The 15881-nt window shown below is 35.2% G+C and overlaps 1 protein-coding gene across 3 annotated transcripts; it reads right to left on the reverse strand.

Annotated features, from left to right (window-relative positions):
* Nucleotides 1-304: 304 nt before the first annotated feature.
* On the reverse strand, nucleotides 305-13695 carry LOC128163097 (uncharacterized). 3 transcript variants are annotated; one of them, XM_052826587.1, is made up of 3 exons: nucleotides 13366-13695; nucleotides 3570-3638; nucleotides 305-801 (listed from the first exon to the last, which is right to left on the reverse strand). In XM_052826587.1, the coding sequence occupies exons 1-3, from the start codon at nucleotides 13579-13581 to the stop codon at nucleotides 757-759; spliced, it is 330 nt and encodes a 109-aa protein (XP_052682547.1). In that variant the 5' UTR covers nucleotides 13582-13695; the 3' UTR covers nucleotides 305-756. The 3 variants fall into 3 exon arrangements, with proteins under 3 accessions (XP_052682547.1, XP_052682546.1, XP_052682545.1); XM_052826586.1 differs by lacking the exon at nucleotides 13366-13695 and adding an exon at nucleotides 5915-6211; XM_052826585.1 differs by lacking the exon at nucleotides 13366-13695 and adding an exon at nucleotides 4873-5192.
* Between the last annotated feature and the right edge of the window lie 2186 nt (nucleotides 13696-15881).

Raw genomic sequence — 15881 nt, forward strand, 5'->3', positions numbered from 1 at the left:
AAAAGTATGACTTTGGCAGATTAACTCTGCAATGCTTCGATGCATTGAGGGAGAAAATCCTTGAATTCAATCAAATAAATCCGCCTTTAAAATGCTACAAAATATGTCATTGTTTCCAGATGCAGGCTTGATAAGTAACTATTATAATTCATAGATCCATATCAAAGCAGAGATCTCTGTTGATTTTTTTATTTTTCAAAAATCAAACGTTGTAACCCGAGCCAGTTTCAGCAATTAACATCCTTGTATCTGAGCAGTGAATCATGCATTATTGACGTCCCATCAGTAATTAAACAAACCGACATTAACGATCAACAAATCATTTAATTTCGTTCAATCCGAATTTATCTTGATAGATTCATCATATTATTTACACAAGAAATAGAAAAAATATACAATATAAAACAGAAAAATAATTTCGCAATGATAAACACAAAAAATATATCAATGCATTTTGAGCTTGCGGTGACAAAAGTATAGCTAAAATTGATCTTTTGTACAAACATATATATGAATATATATGTACATAGATAGAATGAGGTTCGATTTTTGTTTTAAAGATAAATCAAAGGTAATACAAAAAGGCAGTCTGCTAACGTTCAAATCTGATGATCGCAAAACAGCAGGTGCTTAGAAACACATTGTTCTATTATTGTGTATCTATGTCGATTGAGCATAGATTTAATGGATGGAATATTTAACGAGTTCTTTGGAAAAAAATAATGTCACCGTTAATCTTAAAACACAGAGAAGCTTTCATTCCCTGGCCATAGATTCTGCCTGAGCTGCGGGCTGAATTTCCTACAATTGAACAAAAGAACCAAGGTTTAGAATAGAACGTGAATACAATACACATGTAAAGCTCTGCTTAAAATATTCACTAAAACCTTCAATGATTTCGTGTATTCTGACAATGCGACATGCTTGAACTGGCACCGAATCTTTCTACAAGTACATGTACATTGCTTCGGGAAAAGTGTTAAGATTTTACTATTGAGTATTAATGAAGACACGTTTCGTTGTGCACGAAGCTTTCAACCAGCGATAATTCAGCACGCCCTACTGGACAGCGATCTTTCAGCCGAAACGGTTTCCAGGTCTTCGCAAGTCTTTTGTTATTTTTTTCTGTGTGTGTGTGTCTCATCCCTTAGATCCCTGAACAGTCGGAGAGACAGCAGTCGACTGCGTTTGTCACACCCCAGTTACTGTTGCCATGGTTAAAGAACAGGTGACACCCACGCCAGGACCTAATTACCATCCCAGTTTTAGTATTGCCTATTGTCGTCTGCTATATTGCTAAAGTTACCGCCAAGACTTCTTTGAAGGATGCTAGACTGTGTACCTTTTAATCTTATATATGTTTTTATTAAAACCATGAACTGTTATTTATAAACGTGAAATTTCATCCATGCTAGCTTTGATGTAAAGTTTCCTATATCTATATACATAACTTTTTTTCTCGAGGAGATTAATCAAGTCTAAAAATGGCCACAGCCTCTCAGACACTCTTCAGCACCTTTTATAATAATAAAACTATCAAGATCTCGCTGTGTATTAATGAGGCGTTCGAATACGATACCAATTAGCCTAGTATATATTCATACATATTGCGGGTGTTTTCCTATTCAAGAACGTCATAGTTCAATGACTGAATGCAAACGATCGAATCATAATTAGCAACAGCTGAAATGTGAGAACGTTGTCTCAAATTCGCCTGAATTTCAAAACAAAGCAAAAAAATGTTCGAGTTGGCATTCGTTGCGTCTGTTTATATTCTATTTTGACTACAGTCATGGTGAGCTCTGAATGTGTTTACTCGTCACCACAACAAACCGTGTGTCAGATCTTAGTGTTCACTCACTACATCATTACGTGTCATTTCTAAATCCAATCGATCGATGTCCTTTTATGTCGCTTTCCCTTATACGGAATCAAACAGCGAAGTTACCATTGAATCCATTGTTCAGCCTCAGGAGCGAATTATCTGTTTGAGATTTTAAATCTATTTTGTTTTGACTGTATATCCTTCTCAGTAAAACAAATATTGGTTCGGTTATATCGGGTCGTCTGATTGATTTAAGTACAACAATGTCAGATTTCTCTGAAACTGAAGTTCGATTCACAAATAGGGAAGGGGGATTTTTTATCTCTGCATATTTTTCTTCTTTGTTGAAAAAAATATATAAAGACGGAAGGCTCACCCTATCATATTTAATATTGTTTAACAAAAAGAAGAAAGGAAGAATTTTTTCTGCTTTTTCTTTTTGCTGAAAAATACTTACGGGGGGGGGGGGGGAAATTAACATATTTAAATATGCATAAGTAAAGTATATAATATAATTGAAGCTTCTCTACAATAATGTGATACTTCAGAGGAAATAGTGTTCTTGCCCGAACAAAAATTCCTAGCATGTTAAAGCTTGCAAAAATCTGGTCCTCAAGCCATCACCACACTTCATTTTATAGGGCCCACTTTAACACCATTATCTCAACCTGTCACGCCTACCTCGAAGTTTATATATGCTTGTATTAATGCGGGTGAAAATTTAATGAAATTCGCCGAGTTTTGCCTTTTTGGTATCTATGATGTCGTGACACGGCCGAGGTTTGTCAAACTTCCAAACTCGACAAACATTGAAACGTTAATGAGTTGTGCTTCGAATAGGGGCCTTGCAATATTCATCTATAGACCCAAGACCATGAAAAAGAACAAGCATAATTATCCTAGATTTCAAATAGTTATAGATTTCAAAATGATCTGAAAACAACCATATTCACTGTTGTAAATTACACAACCTTGCGGTTTTTAAAGCCTGCTCTTTGTTCATAGTCTTGGGACCAAGGTTATTTTGGAAACTTTTTTCTTTACTGTGATTTACGGGGCTGAGACATGCGTTACTTGACCTTTTTTCGGGAATGGTTTTATACGTACACAAAACATTCATGTTTACATCGATATATGGAGTGGGGTAGGGCCCAGTGTTTGTTTTCATTTCTAACATACATCAAATGACCTATAATTTCAGCTGAAAAAATAAAATCCTTGATCTTTTTTTCAAAATTGTATGTCGGGTACTTAAGAAACGTTTTAAAACATGCTTATGAGAAAACAATACGTTCCGTGTTTTCAAGATTAACCGTTATATGCCTTATATAAACTTCCACGTTCAAAATCATTGAATTTTTGGCATTTATTGAACTTCCAATAATCTCTTTGTGTTTATACAGCTTTTATGATAATTTTACGTATATATAAACAGCAATGTTCTTGCTGTCATATCTCAACTCGTCTGGGGTTTACTCGCCCCACTTGAACTTCGGCCACTATCTTAGTTGTTTGAAATTGCATTATCTCTAATTTATTAAATTTCTAGGTCGATAAGGTTTTGACGTTTAACCCTCAGTGGAGGGGGGGGGGGGTGTTGAAGTTAAGATCTATATTCCAGGGAAATGTACATTCAAGGATCTCCAACGCGGAAGAAATATACATGTACTTGTAATACGGTTACTGTTCCGGCTGCGGATATAAGTACTTGATCCGTTTTGTACTCTGGGTTTTAAGTACTAACCTGTGCATCCTGTACAAGGGCGCAAAGTGGACAAAATAGATGAACCAAGCAGTCACTGCCAAATCCGCCCTGCAAAGGAAAGACAACTCTTTAAAATTCAGATTTAAATAAAACTTAAATAACAGGTTTAAGTAAATGTACACACACTGATCCGTATATGCATATACACATTCCAGAATAAATGGTAATTATGGACGAAACATTTACCACTGGCACGATTAACAATGGGGTTTTGTAAAAAGATTATTTCATTTGAAATCTGTGCAAAATTTATTCAAAATTTTTATGAATTCTGCAAAGATTTTCAAAACGTTGAGAGAGAGAGAGAGAGAGAGAGAGAGAGAGAGAGATATCTCGGAACTTCCGTATGGGATTATAAGAAAAAAGTTGCGTCAAGTTCTGCAATAAATCTTTCTTATCATAACACACTTATTGTCAAGTTGTAAAAAGAAAGTTTCTCTGTAGGTAGGCATTTATTAGCGTTGTCGATAAAGCTGATTGACATATATATTAAAAGGCGTCGAATCAAAAATGATTTCGCGATTAAATAAAAAAGTGGCTTGCGTTGGATCTACATGTGGCCGTACATGAATTGAATTGTTCGGCCACCCCTGTGTTCACACACATTACAATGTGTGTAATTGTTGGAGCGCCACATATTTTCATTCAACAATAGCCTATGGAGTTGGAGGAAAAATAATACCACCATCAATGGATGGAGGAAATTACATAAACTACTTCCTTCTTTTTCTCTCTAGTACATACAATTGTAAAGTGTAATATAACGCCGGATAACAATAAAACTAGCGACATATAATGAAGTTGCCGTCAACGAGGCGATCAAATGTAGAAATGTACCCCGTTAAAATTGCTTTTACTGTCATTCCTCGTGGTAAGAGAACCGTGACAATAAGGCCACAGACCCTTGCGTGTACCCCCAGAAAGCCAGTAAACAGCTAAAGCCACTGACGTGAAAATCCTTAAGGCAAACGAGAATTTCGCCAATTAAAACCAGAGAAAAAAAAATACACGCAGCTCGAAAGTTTAGATAAATTTTCACTCTTCATCAATATCTACCAACTTCAATTTATTACAAGCAAAATTATTTAAACTTTAAAAAAATATGATAAAAAGAAGCCTGATGTGGACATCGGAAATGTCATTCTGACACTGCCAACGCCCATTATTTCTTTTCTCTTACACAGATGTCAAATAATCATTAAAATTGTCAGTTTAGCTGTCTCCCGATTAAATGCATGCACAAATAAGGTGTTTGTAGTTGCGTAGCTTAATAAGAACTTACATCAATGCCTTTCTGCTCTCGGATTTTTTCGCGAGTCTTAGCGACAAAGTAGATGCCGACTATGGGGAAGATGGCATATAAAGCCCCGACCATGATGCACGAGTCCCCGACCGCCTCAGCATTTTTCCCAGCAGTGTAACATGGGGCGATATAAGTAATAAGGCACAGTGTGCAGTTGTTGAAGCAGCCGAACAAACCGTTAGAGAATTCTCCCATCTTTAGCTATTCACAGTATATCACGTGTGTGGTGTATATATATATAGTCCGTCAATGCCACTGCTACCCGGCCGAGTGTACGTCACTATCTGAGAGCGACAAGCTATTCCCTATAAACTCTTTCCTCACGCTTAATCTCGGCGGCGGATGGATACATAGTAAGCTGTTGATTGGCTAGCGCCTTTATCAGAGAGAGAGAGAGAGAGAGAGAGAGAGAGAGGCATTTTTTTCCGTTTCGTATAATCACATCAAAAATGAACACAGGTAATCAAAACTGAATCAAAGTAATCCTGATATATATATCCATTCATGCAACAATAAAGATACCAACTTTTGAACGCGTCACTTCAATCGCCTTGCGATGTCAAGTATACTCGATAGCTTTTGGCTGGTAGGGATAAATTTGATAATTTTTTTAAAGTACAATCTCTATATTTAAAAAGAAAAGTGTTTCATTCGTGAATACGGTTGGAAAACACATTCTTTTTGAGAAGAAAAAAAATTGAGGTTTAGGATTTGGAAGTGGTTCTGTTAAAACATGCGAAATATTTTGTTGATTTCTTTTAATTTTTTTTTTTACATAATTTATTTATTATTATTAATTTTTGTTTTGCTCCGATATTCAAGAGATTGCGGGGTTGTTTATTTAATTTAAATTTTTTTTTTTAAATGTTAAATTTTGATTTATTTATTTGCCTTGATTTTTATTTATTTATATTTTTTTTTTATGTTCATTTTGGCTTTTTTTTTTCTTTTTTGGAGGGGGGGGGGGATCACAAAAATTACTAATAATACCAAACACATGCTAGCTTAGTCCACAACTTACTTCAATTCCTTTCTGCTCCCTAATCTTTTCACGTGCTTTAGCGGCAAAATACACACCGGCGGGATTAACAAGAGCGTACAGAGCGCCTACCATCATACAACTGTCACCCACGGCCTCAGCGTTCTTACCGGCCGTGTAACAAGGCGCAACGTAGGTGATGAGGCATAGTGTAATGTTGTTGAAACAACCACACAGACCGTTGGACCACTCTCCCATTTTTGATGGATTTTATAAAAAATATCACAGACAAGAATCAAGGAAGAGTTTGGCTTTAGCCCCCTCTGTTAGATTGTCGGTCCGACCAGAAAACGTATGCTTTATACCCCAACTGTCATTGGAAACCGTATATCACGTGACTAATTTATCCAGTGAAAAAAATGTATATATGGAAAAAAAACCACCAGTTTAAAAATAATTGCTTGTTTAACCAACCATCCAGCCGGAATAGAACTGGGAATGAATGGATCTTTGGAAAGTAAATACTTGAATATGCACGAAACATCGCTTATTTTTTAATGAAAAAAAAAATTCCCCATTGAATTATCCAAGGATTTAGGGCTTCATTGATCCTTAAAAATGTAACAAATCTCGAGAACTTGATGTAAAATATTCAGAGCGCAGCGCTATATTGATTTTATTGGAGCCACCCTCCAATGGCCTCACTGAAATCGATAGGTCGGTATTTACTTTAATGAGAATTATGAAGTACGTGAATCTTTGAAAAAAATCTCATGTAATTGAATATGTTCGAATTTGATCTCAATTGCGATAGAGCAATGGGTTCAGAACTGATTATTTGTTTACCTTAGAAACTCGCTCGCAGGTCAGACCTTAAAAATAATAAATGTCTGTTTCGTTGGTTTCTTTTTTCAAAGATAACTGTATTTCCATAAAATTGATTTGATTTGATGTTTTTTCTTATCTCCACGTAAACAGATCAATGTAAGATCTGCAAAATTTCTCCGGATGGATGAAGAAGAGGACTGCAAAGATTTTTATCGATACACTATAACCGACTTTGAACTACTTTGGAACAACAAGTTGCATTACATAATTTGTGTCAGCTTTTTTTATGTATCGTATGTCATTGTTAAAGTACCGCATTCAAAATAGGTAATGCTGCCATTTAACCAACTCTGATTACTGATGGAATTTGCTTTTTTGTTTTGTTTTTCATTTGTTTTGTTTTGTTTTTTTTTTTGGCTGGTTTTTTTTTTGGGGGGGGGGGGGGGGGGTGTTGTATAAAACGTTGCGGTTCCTAAACAAAGGGACTTGGTTTTGCAATATAGGTTATGCATGCATATATTTTGAAAAGATATGGTGATTTTTTAATATCATAATACGGAGATTTTATTAAATGATGACTTTATATCATATTTTGGGTTTAATTATCATAACAGTTCTTTAAAAAAGTCCTTTTGCATTATGATATGTTGTCGCTTTCCTATAAAAATTACTTCGGTATACTAGCATAGGCCTACACACTTCATTTCTTTAAAAAAAGGTAATCATTTTTTTTTTACTTTGCTTTGTTTTTTATTGTAATTTCATTTTAAAATGGGGCTTTTACATTACAGTATATATTGTGGCTACCCCAGTGGTTAGACCACCAGACATGCAATACAAGATGGGGAAAAAGCGCATCAAACATTAGATAATCTTATAGAACTAGGCTTTATAGCTTGTGGGTTTGATCCCACCAAATCTAAAGGCAATATGTTTAGGAATTGTGGTTTTGCTTTTGCAAACTCGAATTATAACATTATCTTTTGCTTTTGCAAACTCGAATTATAACATTATCTTTTGCTTTTGCAAACTCGAATTATAACATTATCAAATAGATTTTATTGAGAAAAAAAATTAAATATAAAATTGTTTCTATTACGACTAAACCAAATGGGCATTTGCGCTGTCTTATCCCCTATCTTCTTCATATCTTTTGACGAAATTCATTAGCTTTGATGGTCTTTTTGTCATGAAAAGGGCGCTAATACAATGTTAAGTTCCGTGATTTTTTTGTCATAAAAAGCTACAGTAAAGCATCCGTTCTTTTGCCGTAGATATAGGTGCTAAGTTGTTCCTTAGTTTTTCTAAGATCCTTTTTCATATTATGCTATATGTGGCTGCTATATCTTTGATTTTATATGCTTGATATTTATTTTGTTTTTTTTTTTTTGGGGGGGGGGGGGTGATATTTACATGTATTGTGATTCTCTCGGTGAACTTAATCCTAAGGCCATTTCTTTTTAAATAATAATTTTGGATTTTGGTTTTATATTATATTCAATTAATAATCAATATTATTTTCAATCTTAGGAAACCCTGAAAAGGGGCACTTTTTTGCGGTAATATTATCAGCTTTGAATCTTGACAGGAAAATTTTGCATCATATTCATGATCTCTGCCATAAAACAAGTTGATTGAACTCTAAGTGATTTGCTTTTTCATTCACGTACGTCAAAGGATTCTATACTATGGAAAATTCAATTTGTTTTTGTTTTCCTTCCTCAAAATAATTTACCTATATCCCTAAGAACAGTCATGGCATAGATTTGTTTAGTTTAAAAGTGTAACGCATTTAAAAATCTTTATTTCATTAATAGGCTAGGTAATATACAATCACAATTATGATAATATTTCCAATATTTAAATATAATGAGGCTAACCGAAGACATAATTATCAAACCCTTTTCATCATAGAAATTGGATATTTTAATTACCGGTAGCTTTAAGAATTTTAAAAACCGATTTGCATAGAAGAAATCTGTATAGCAATATTTCATTATGAATTAAGTTTAGGCATTCTTTAAGAAGAGTTACATAATAATTACGACAGACAATGGACAGAGAATATCGACAGGGTCCCCTGTCAGGAGTAAGCTGTTACTGTGCCGATTGTTCAGCAATGAACGACGCAACATAGAATTATAAAAATACTAGCAATATAATTCCTTTCAACATTTTGAAGCAGGCTGTAGTTTCCATTGTTTCTGCAATCCATGATTTAGATCTTTAGATCTGATCAACTCTAAACATGGATGGCCTTTTAACTAGGAGAGGGAATTTGAACATAAAAGGCTACACGACATTTTACCCCCCCCCCCCCCCCCCCCCATCCCCCTTTGCAATGTGGCAACATCCTCCATGATTAGGATATGATTGCATGTACAAAACCGGACAAGGAGGTAGATAAAATATTGTCTGATAAGAATTTACATTGATGAAATGATAAAACAAAGTCCCCATCCATCCTTCCTTCTAGTCAAAGTTTTTCTGCGTTTTCAAGATCACATATTTAACAAACTGTATACAGGGAAAGTAATAAAAAATATCAGGCACGTGGCATCGGGGGGGGGGGGCAGGCCCACTTTTTGCGCAGCAAAGATTTTTCTTAAATTTACATACAAAAGATTGAACGAACACGGAGTTGCCCCCCCCCCCCTTTTATGGGGCTATGTAAAAAACTGAATTGAAGGAAGTAAAGAGCGATAAAGAAAGGTAAACTTGCTGCCCCCCCCCCCCCCCCCCCCCCCCCCCGATTAGGATTTTGGAAAGTAAGGTTTTTTTTTTATCTGCTTGTCAAGATTTTTTGGATGAGTTTGCCCCCCCCCCCCCCACTTTCAAAAACGATGCTACGTGCCTATATATCTTGACTCTATGGTCTTTTTCATCCTATACTTTAGATTCCAGCCGAGAAGACCGTTTTAATTTACAAAAATTGTTAGTAGTTTGTTAAGGAGGCTGACTATTCGATAATTGAACCGTCAGATTTACTAAAATAAACCTTTTATATCATGTGATTTTAATCCAGAAAGTACATTATTTAGAAAGGGGAAAACCAGAATATTTTAGGTTTAAAATTTTGTGATCTTCCTTTATCTTTAAACAAATCTCTTTTTTGGGGAGATTCGTATGGTCTTGAAATAAACCCTCTTACAAAATTCAATAAGACCTGGTTCCACCGTCCCTCAACTCAATCCTCAACTCAAATCCTGTACAGAAAAGTGCCTAAATTTGAGGTCAAACCTCAGTATTTGAGGCTGAGTATCGACTTGAGGAAAGTTGGTGACGGCGGGGCCGGGTTTAATCCCTCAACTCATTCCTCAACTCAAATCCTGTACAGAAAAGTGCCTAAATTTGAGGTCAAACCTCAGTATTTGAGGCTGAGTATCGACTTGAGGAAAGTTGGTGACGGCGGGGCCGGGTTTAATCCCTCAACTCATTCCTCAACTCAAATCCTGTACAGAAAAGTGCCTAAATTTGAGGTCAAACCTCAGTATTTGAGGCTGAGTATCGACTTGAGGAAAGTTGGTGACGGCGGGGCCGGGTTTAATCCCTCAACTCATTCCTCAACTCAAATCCTGTAAAGAAAAGTGCATAAATTTGAGGTCAAACCTCAGTATTTGAGGCTGAGTATTGACTTGAGGAAAGTTGGTGACGGCGTGGTCAGAATTTATAATAACAATGTACAATCATGTTTCTACCAAGAAAGACAAGGATATGAAGATGAAAGGCTTATATTTACATTTTCATCTGTCTTTGTCTGTGACAACATTGTAAATCAATTTTGAACTCTAAAACCCAGTAACTTCATCAAACATGAGTGACACAAAATGGGCATGTCTTATAGCATAACCGAAAATGGCAATGGCTGCGCTGCATAGTGATACATCGCATGTGCTGCATAAAGAATGGTTTTAAAATAATGTTGTTTTAAAGTGTACAAATTGGTATTAATATTAATATAAGTATTAAGGGATCATTCTTTGAATATTATGAGGTGGTAATTTCGGTCGGAGCGTGGTCAAATCTATCATAAAGCCATTCGGGTTTTATTGGATTTGACCATGCCCCGACCGAAATTATCACCTCATAATACTTAAAGAATGATTCCTTATTCCTTGATCAACACTTGGAATACCGGTTAAATCAAGGGATATCATTTAAGATGGTTATATTGCTTATGAACTTCAACTTACAATTTCCAAAAGTTGTTTCCCTTTGCAGGGTCAACCCAAAGGTCAAAAGGTAAAAATAAATCAAACTTTCTCGTTCTTTATGCAACCAAATTTTTAGTCTTCCTGTAAAGAAATCTCTTTGATTTTATTTTTTTATTCAGGGATTTATAAAACATAATATTAACTTGATAAGTGGAGAGAGAGAGAGAGAGAGAGATAGAGAGAGAGAGAGAGAGAGAGAGAGAGAGAGAGAGAGAGAGAGTTGCTCTAGATATTGAATAAATTCTTACAGTTTTCCCAGGCCTCGTCAAATAGTTCTTGTCTATTATTTATACAAGCAATATGTATTTCTTTGAATTTGATTTATTTCTTCGATGTGTTGACTGCCCCATCCTGGGGCAATCAAAACACATAACGGACACAAATATATGGTATGGGCCTAAAATGGCCCCCTAAAAGGAATATCATTATTTAACTGTAATTCTTTGTTTTCTTTGTACAGATATATGTGATGTTTTTGCTTAATGTTCATTTTGATTCAATCGCCTATAATTTAGAAATACGGCATTGTAAAGACTAATAGAATCATTCATTATATACTCATGTGGGATAGTGAAATTCCATGGAGGGGGCAAGATTCACTGTCTAGGACGAGGCTATGCCGAGTCCTAGACCGTAAATCTTGGCCCCGAGGTGGAATTTCACTATCCCACATGAGTATATAATGAATGATTATTTTTCTCGCATTATATTACCTTAAAAAATGATGTTTGACAACTTTCTGTTATGACGTTCAAAAGATTACTTTCAGTTTATTCCTCCGCGTGCTTCAAATAGTGCAAGTTAAAATGAGAGCATACGACAGTTTTTTAATTAAAAATATGATAAATTGTAATTAATTAAGCAACACAATTACGTAATGGATAATCTCAATGCACCATTTTGCATTTCCCTACAGCAGACAACGTTTGTTTATGTTTAAAAACGGCGTAGTAATACACAGTGTAAGACAGAAAAATCTCACACTGCTGTCTCACACCGGACAAACCAATCTCACACCGGTGATAATGCGAGAAAACCTTTTCCCTCCATTTTTGCATTTTAGCATAAAAAAGCTTGTTTTCAAACAGTTTTTCTTTCAGGAAACATAGAGCGCATGCTTGAACCAACTGTCTGAACTTCAAAGGCTACTGTGAGAAATTTAAGAGTTTTTCCATAAAAAGGCGGCCAAGCATCTTCGCTAGCCAAGGGTTTTCGGTCCACTTTGCTCCCCATAAACTCCCCATTTTGGGAGCGAAGTGGTGGACCGAAAACTCTTGGTTAGCGAAGATGGCGGTCAAGGGATATTACTTTTGTAAAGCGTGGATTGGTCTATCAACAAAGTCTTTTCTGCGAAAACAAACACCTTTAATAAATTCAGTTAATGAAATTTTTATGTAATTTACAGTGTAAAACCAAAAAGTCTACTTTCAACAATTAGTAGATTTTAACACGGAAATAACACGGAAATAATTGTACAATGTACATACAGTACATCTTATATTATTTTGCTAAACATGTATATGTCATTAATTGTAAAAAGATTTATTTTTTCTTATTGTCTCCCACTTCGTTCTGGGCAGGTTTCGGGGGGGGGGGGGGGTTGTGGGGTTTTTGTTGTTGTTTTTTTGTTTGTTTTTTGGTTTTTTTTTTGGTTTTTTTTCAAAGGGGGAGGGGGGTAAAGAAGATGGAGGAACAAGATAGCACAAATGCCCATTTGGTTTTGTCGTAAAAACAATTTCAAATTAATTTTTTTTCCAACCAAATATACTAGATGATGTTATATTACAAGTTACAAAAGCACAATTTCTATCTATTTTCAGTTTTGAATATTTTAACAAACGATAAGAAAAAAAAAATTCTAAACTTTTGGTGGTATCGAACCCACAACCTAAAAACCCTAGATCAATAATGGTACCTAATGTCTGGTGCTCTAACCACTGAGCCATTTCAGTCGCAACAAACATCATTGTTAAATGCTAAATGCAACTTCAACCACGAATGTACAGACTTGTATTATTTCTCTAAAACGTTCAATTGTTCGGATACAATATGACATTTTTATAGTATAGTGGGTCATCACGTTTTTGTTGATTGAAATCGGTTTGATTTTCTTTAAACCTTATATAGACTATTACAAAAATATGGAGCCCTTCAATGAAAGAAAAGGAATTGAAGTTCTAAAAATGACACTATTTGGAGGTTTTGACACGCATACGCCAGTTTAAATCAACCTATTCTAAATATTTAACATATTTAAAGGTTATAAATCAATGTTATGGCAAATATACATTGTTTTCAATAATTTAGAAAGAAATCATGAGATTTTTTCATATTTTAATTTTATAGTATCTTATCTATCCCCATATAGGCAGTTTACTGTACGCCTTATTCACCCATCTTCTTTCTGTTTAAAATGATTTTTCTTCTCAAAAGTCAATGGGTAAAACTTACTTCGATTCCTTTTTGCTGTCTGATCTTTTCACGTGTTTTGGCAGTGAGAAATACACCAACTGGGCGGATAAGTGCGTACAGCACACCCACCGTCACACAATCATCGCCAACGGCCTCAGCGTTCTTTCCAGCCACGTAGCAGCCCGCAAAAGTGCTCAGGACGCACAGGGTACAGTTATTGAAACAACCGAAAAAGGGGTTGGACCACTCTCCCATTTTGACTTATAAGCAATAAGATAAATAATCACTAAGTCAGTTGGATAGATAATTACGTTATCAAAGACTCGCAGACGTGAACACAACCAACCTAGCGATCCACGAGTTAGTTGAAGAGTAATCAGAAATCTTTGTTTTATATATTTTAAGCATATACCCGTATTCAAGTATGTCACGTGACTGTAATGACCACTAAAAACACCTGCCTATGAAAAAGTGTCACGTGACAAATTATATATGTACCTATAAAAAATGGGTTTACCGATGAAAAAAAAAACACATTCGCGATTAAAATCTGACGTGTCTAATCATCCACTTGGCTTGAACCAAATGAGCAACAGGACCATCCAACTTCAGTATGACCTTTACATTGGGTTATATCAATTAGCTGTTAGTTTACTAAGTTACGAGAACCATTGTCTGAAGATTGTTTTTAAAGATACAGAATACAGATACAGAATAAAGATACAAAATAACAATGTTATCAATCAATGCCAGGTATCGCATCAGTATCCCACATCTAGTCGGTTGCTATTTGAAGAACTTTCAGTGCATGCAAAAATTAAGTTAATGTAGTTATATAATATATTTAAGTTATTTAGGATAATACTAAGTGAATTTCTGTAGAAATCGCTCCTGCTTCATTTAAATGACCACGACGATGGCTAGTCACACATGTGGAATTCACGGAATACAATAAACAGTACATCATTTGTCCTCAAATATGCACATCCTTCATCTTATCTTTATTAACTATTTAGTTTTATAAAATTTTATTTTGCAGTTTCAGAGAAGTTGCGCTGACAAACTTTTTAATAGCATTTTCAATAATAGACAATCTTTTCTGTTTAAAAAAATTAGCATTATTCCACAATAATCATTGGAATCAGGATTTCCTGTAAATATACATTATTATTTACTATGGTGGCATATCTCTGCCCCTTGCGTGCAAGTTATTTTTCTATCATATATGTCCACATGCAAGATAAATATGTTGACATGCAAGATAAATATGTCAACATGGAGGGGGGGGGGCTGACGGGTTAAGCACATTGTACACCCCTGTGGCAACGCACTTTGAAAAAAATTTTCAAAGTGCGTTAAATTTTGGACCAAGTTTACCCACTTTGAATTTTTTTTTTCAAAGTGCGTAATTTTTCAAAGTGTGTTGTAACACCCCCCCCCCCCCCCCAAAAAAAAAATGTGTTTTTTTAAGCATTGAGAATTTCGACAAGAGTGGCAAAGTATGTGTACACCCCCCCCCCTTTCTTCCACTTGAAAACGGGGGTATGAGCCTGAGACATAAAAAGGCACATAGACTCCGATGTTGCTAATGATTGTTAAGCTCAAACTCCCATTTCATATAGATGAATCTGATAGTAATCAAAATATCTTAAAACATCTAAACATGACATGTAGGACTGAAATGTCGCATCCGGTGTGCATGAGTTGTACATTCATTTGATAAAATGCAAATATTCCCCCAGATTTTTTTTTCTTAATCCTAGGGAGGCTGCGTGATCAACAAATTACCGATCACGTCTACCTTGATTTTCAAGAGATGATTTTTAAGCCGGCCATAAACATAAAACTTTTATAGTGTTTTAGTTTTCAACCTTTTAAAAGAAACATTGACCTTTCCGTTGAGTCAATCACTGCCGCCGAGCTGACCGTGTTTGACTGCATATTCATTGATCTCAATGACATGTAACTTTGTCTTTGTCTATTTTAAAACCCTCAAGAAGATGGGGGGATAAGACAGCGCAAATGCCCATTCGGTTCAGTCGTGAAATACATTTTGAATATATTTTTTCCCAATTAAATCCATTCAAATATATCATAATACAAGTTTGCAAAAGCAATTTCTAACTATATTCAGTTTTTAAAATATCTAACAAACAATAAGAAAAAAATATTGTCTTAAATTTAGGTGGTATCGAACCCTTAACATAAAAATCCTAGATATATAAGGTTAGTTTATGCCAGGTGCTCTAACAACTGAGCCATTTCAGACACAGTAAAGTATGCAGTTTAAATACTATGTGTGACTTTGGCCACGAATTTACGGACTTGTATTATTTTTTCAAAACGTTCAAGTGTTGGGACACAAAATGATATTTTTAATGTATAGTGGGTCATCTCTTCACATTTTTGTTGACTGAAATCGGTTTGTTTTTCATTAAACCTTATTTAGATTATGAGAAAAATATGGAGCACAGACCTACTCCATGAAAGAAAATGCCTTGAAGTTCTAAAACTTTTTGCAGGTTTTGATACGTATACGCCTGCAAGTTTAAGTC

Source organism: Crassostrea angulata, chromosome 9 (genome assembly GCF_025612915.1).
Source record: "Crassostrea angulata isolate pt1a10 chromosome 9, ASM2561291v2, whole genome shotgun sequence".
Taxonomy (NCBI): domain Eukaryota; kingdom Metazoa; phylum Mollusca; class Bivalvia; order Ostreida; family Ostreidae; genus Magallana; species Magallana angulata.

Bases quoted from the DNA above. Each gene is read 5' to 3' on its own strand.
- LOC128163097 (XM_052826587.1), bottom strand. From the start codon at position 13,581: ATGGGAGAGTGGTCCAACCCCTTTTTCGGTTGTTTCAATAACTGTACC. The intron at 3,639-13,365 runs GTAAGTTTTACC...TTTCCTTTGCAG, and splicing joins GACAGCAAAAAGGAATCGAA to GGCGGATTTGGCAGTGACTG. The intron at 802-3,569 runs GTTAGTACTTAA...GTTCAATTGTAG, and splicing joins CCCTTGTACAGGATGCACAG to GAAATTCAGCCCGCAGCTCA.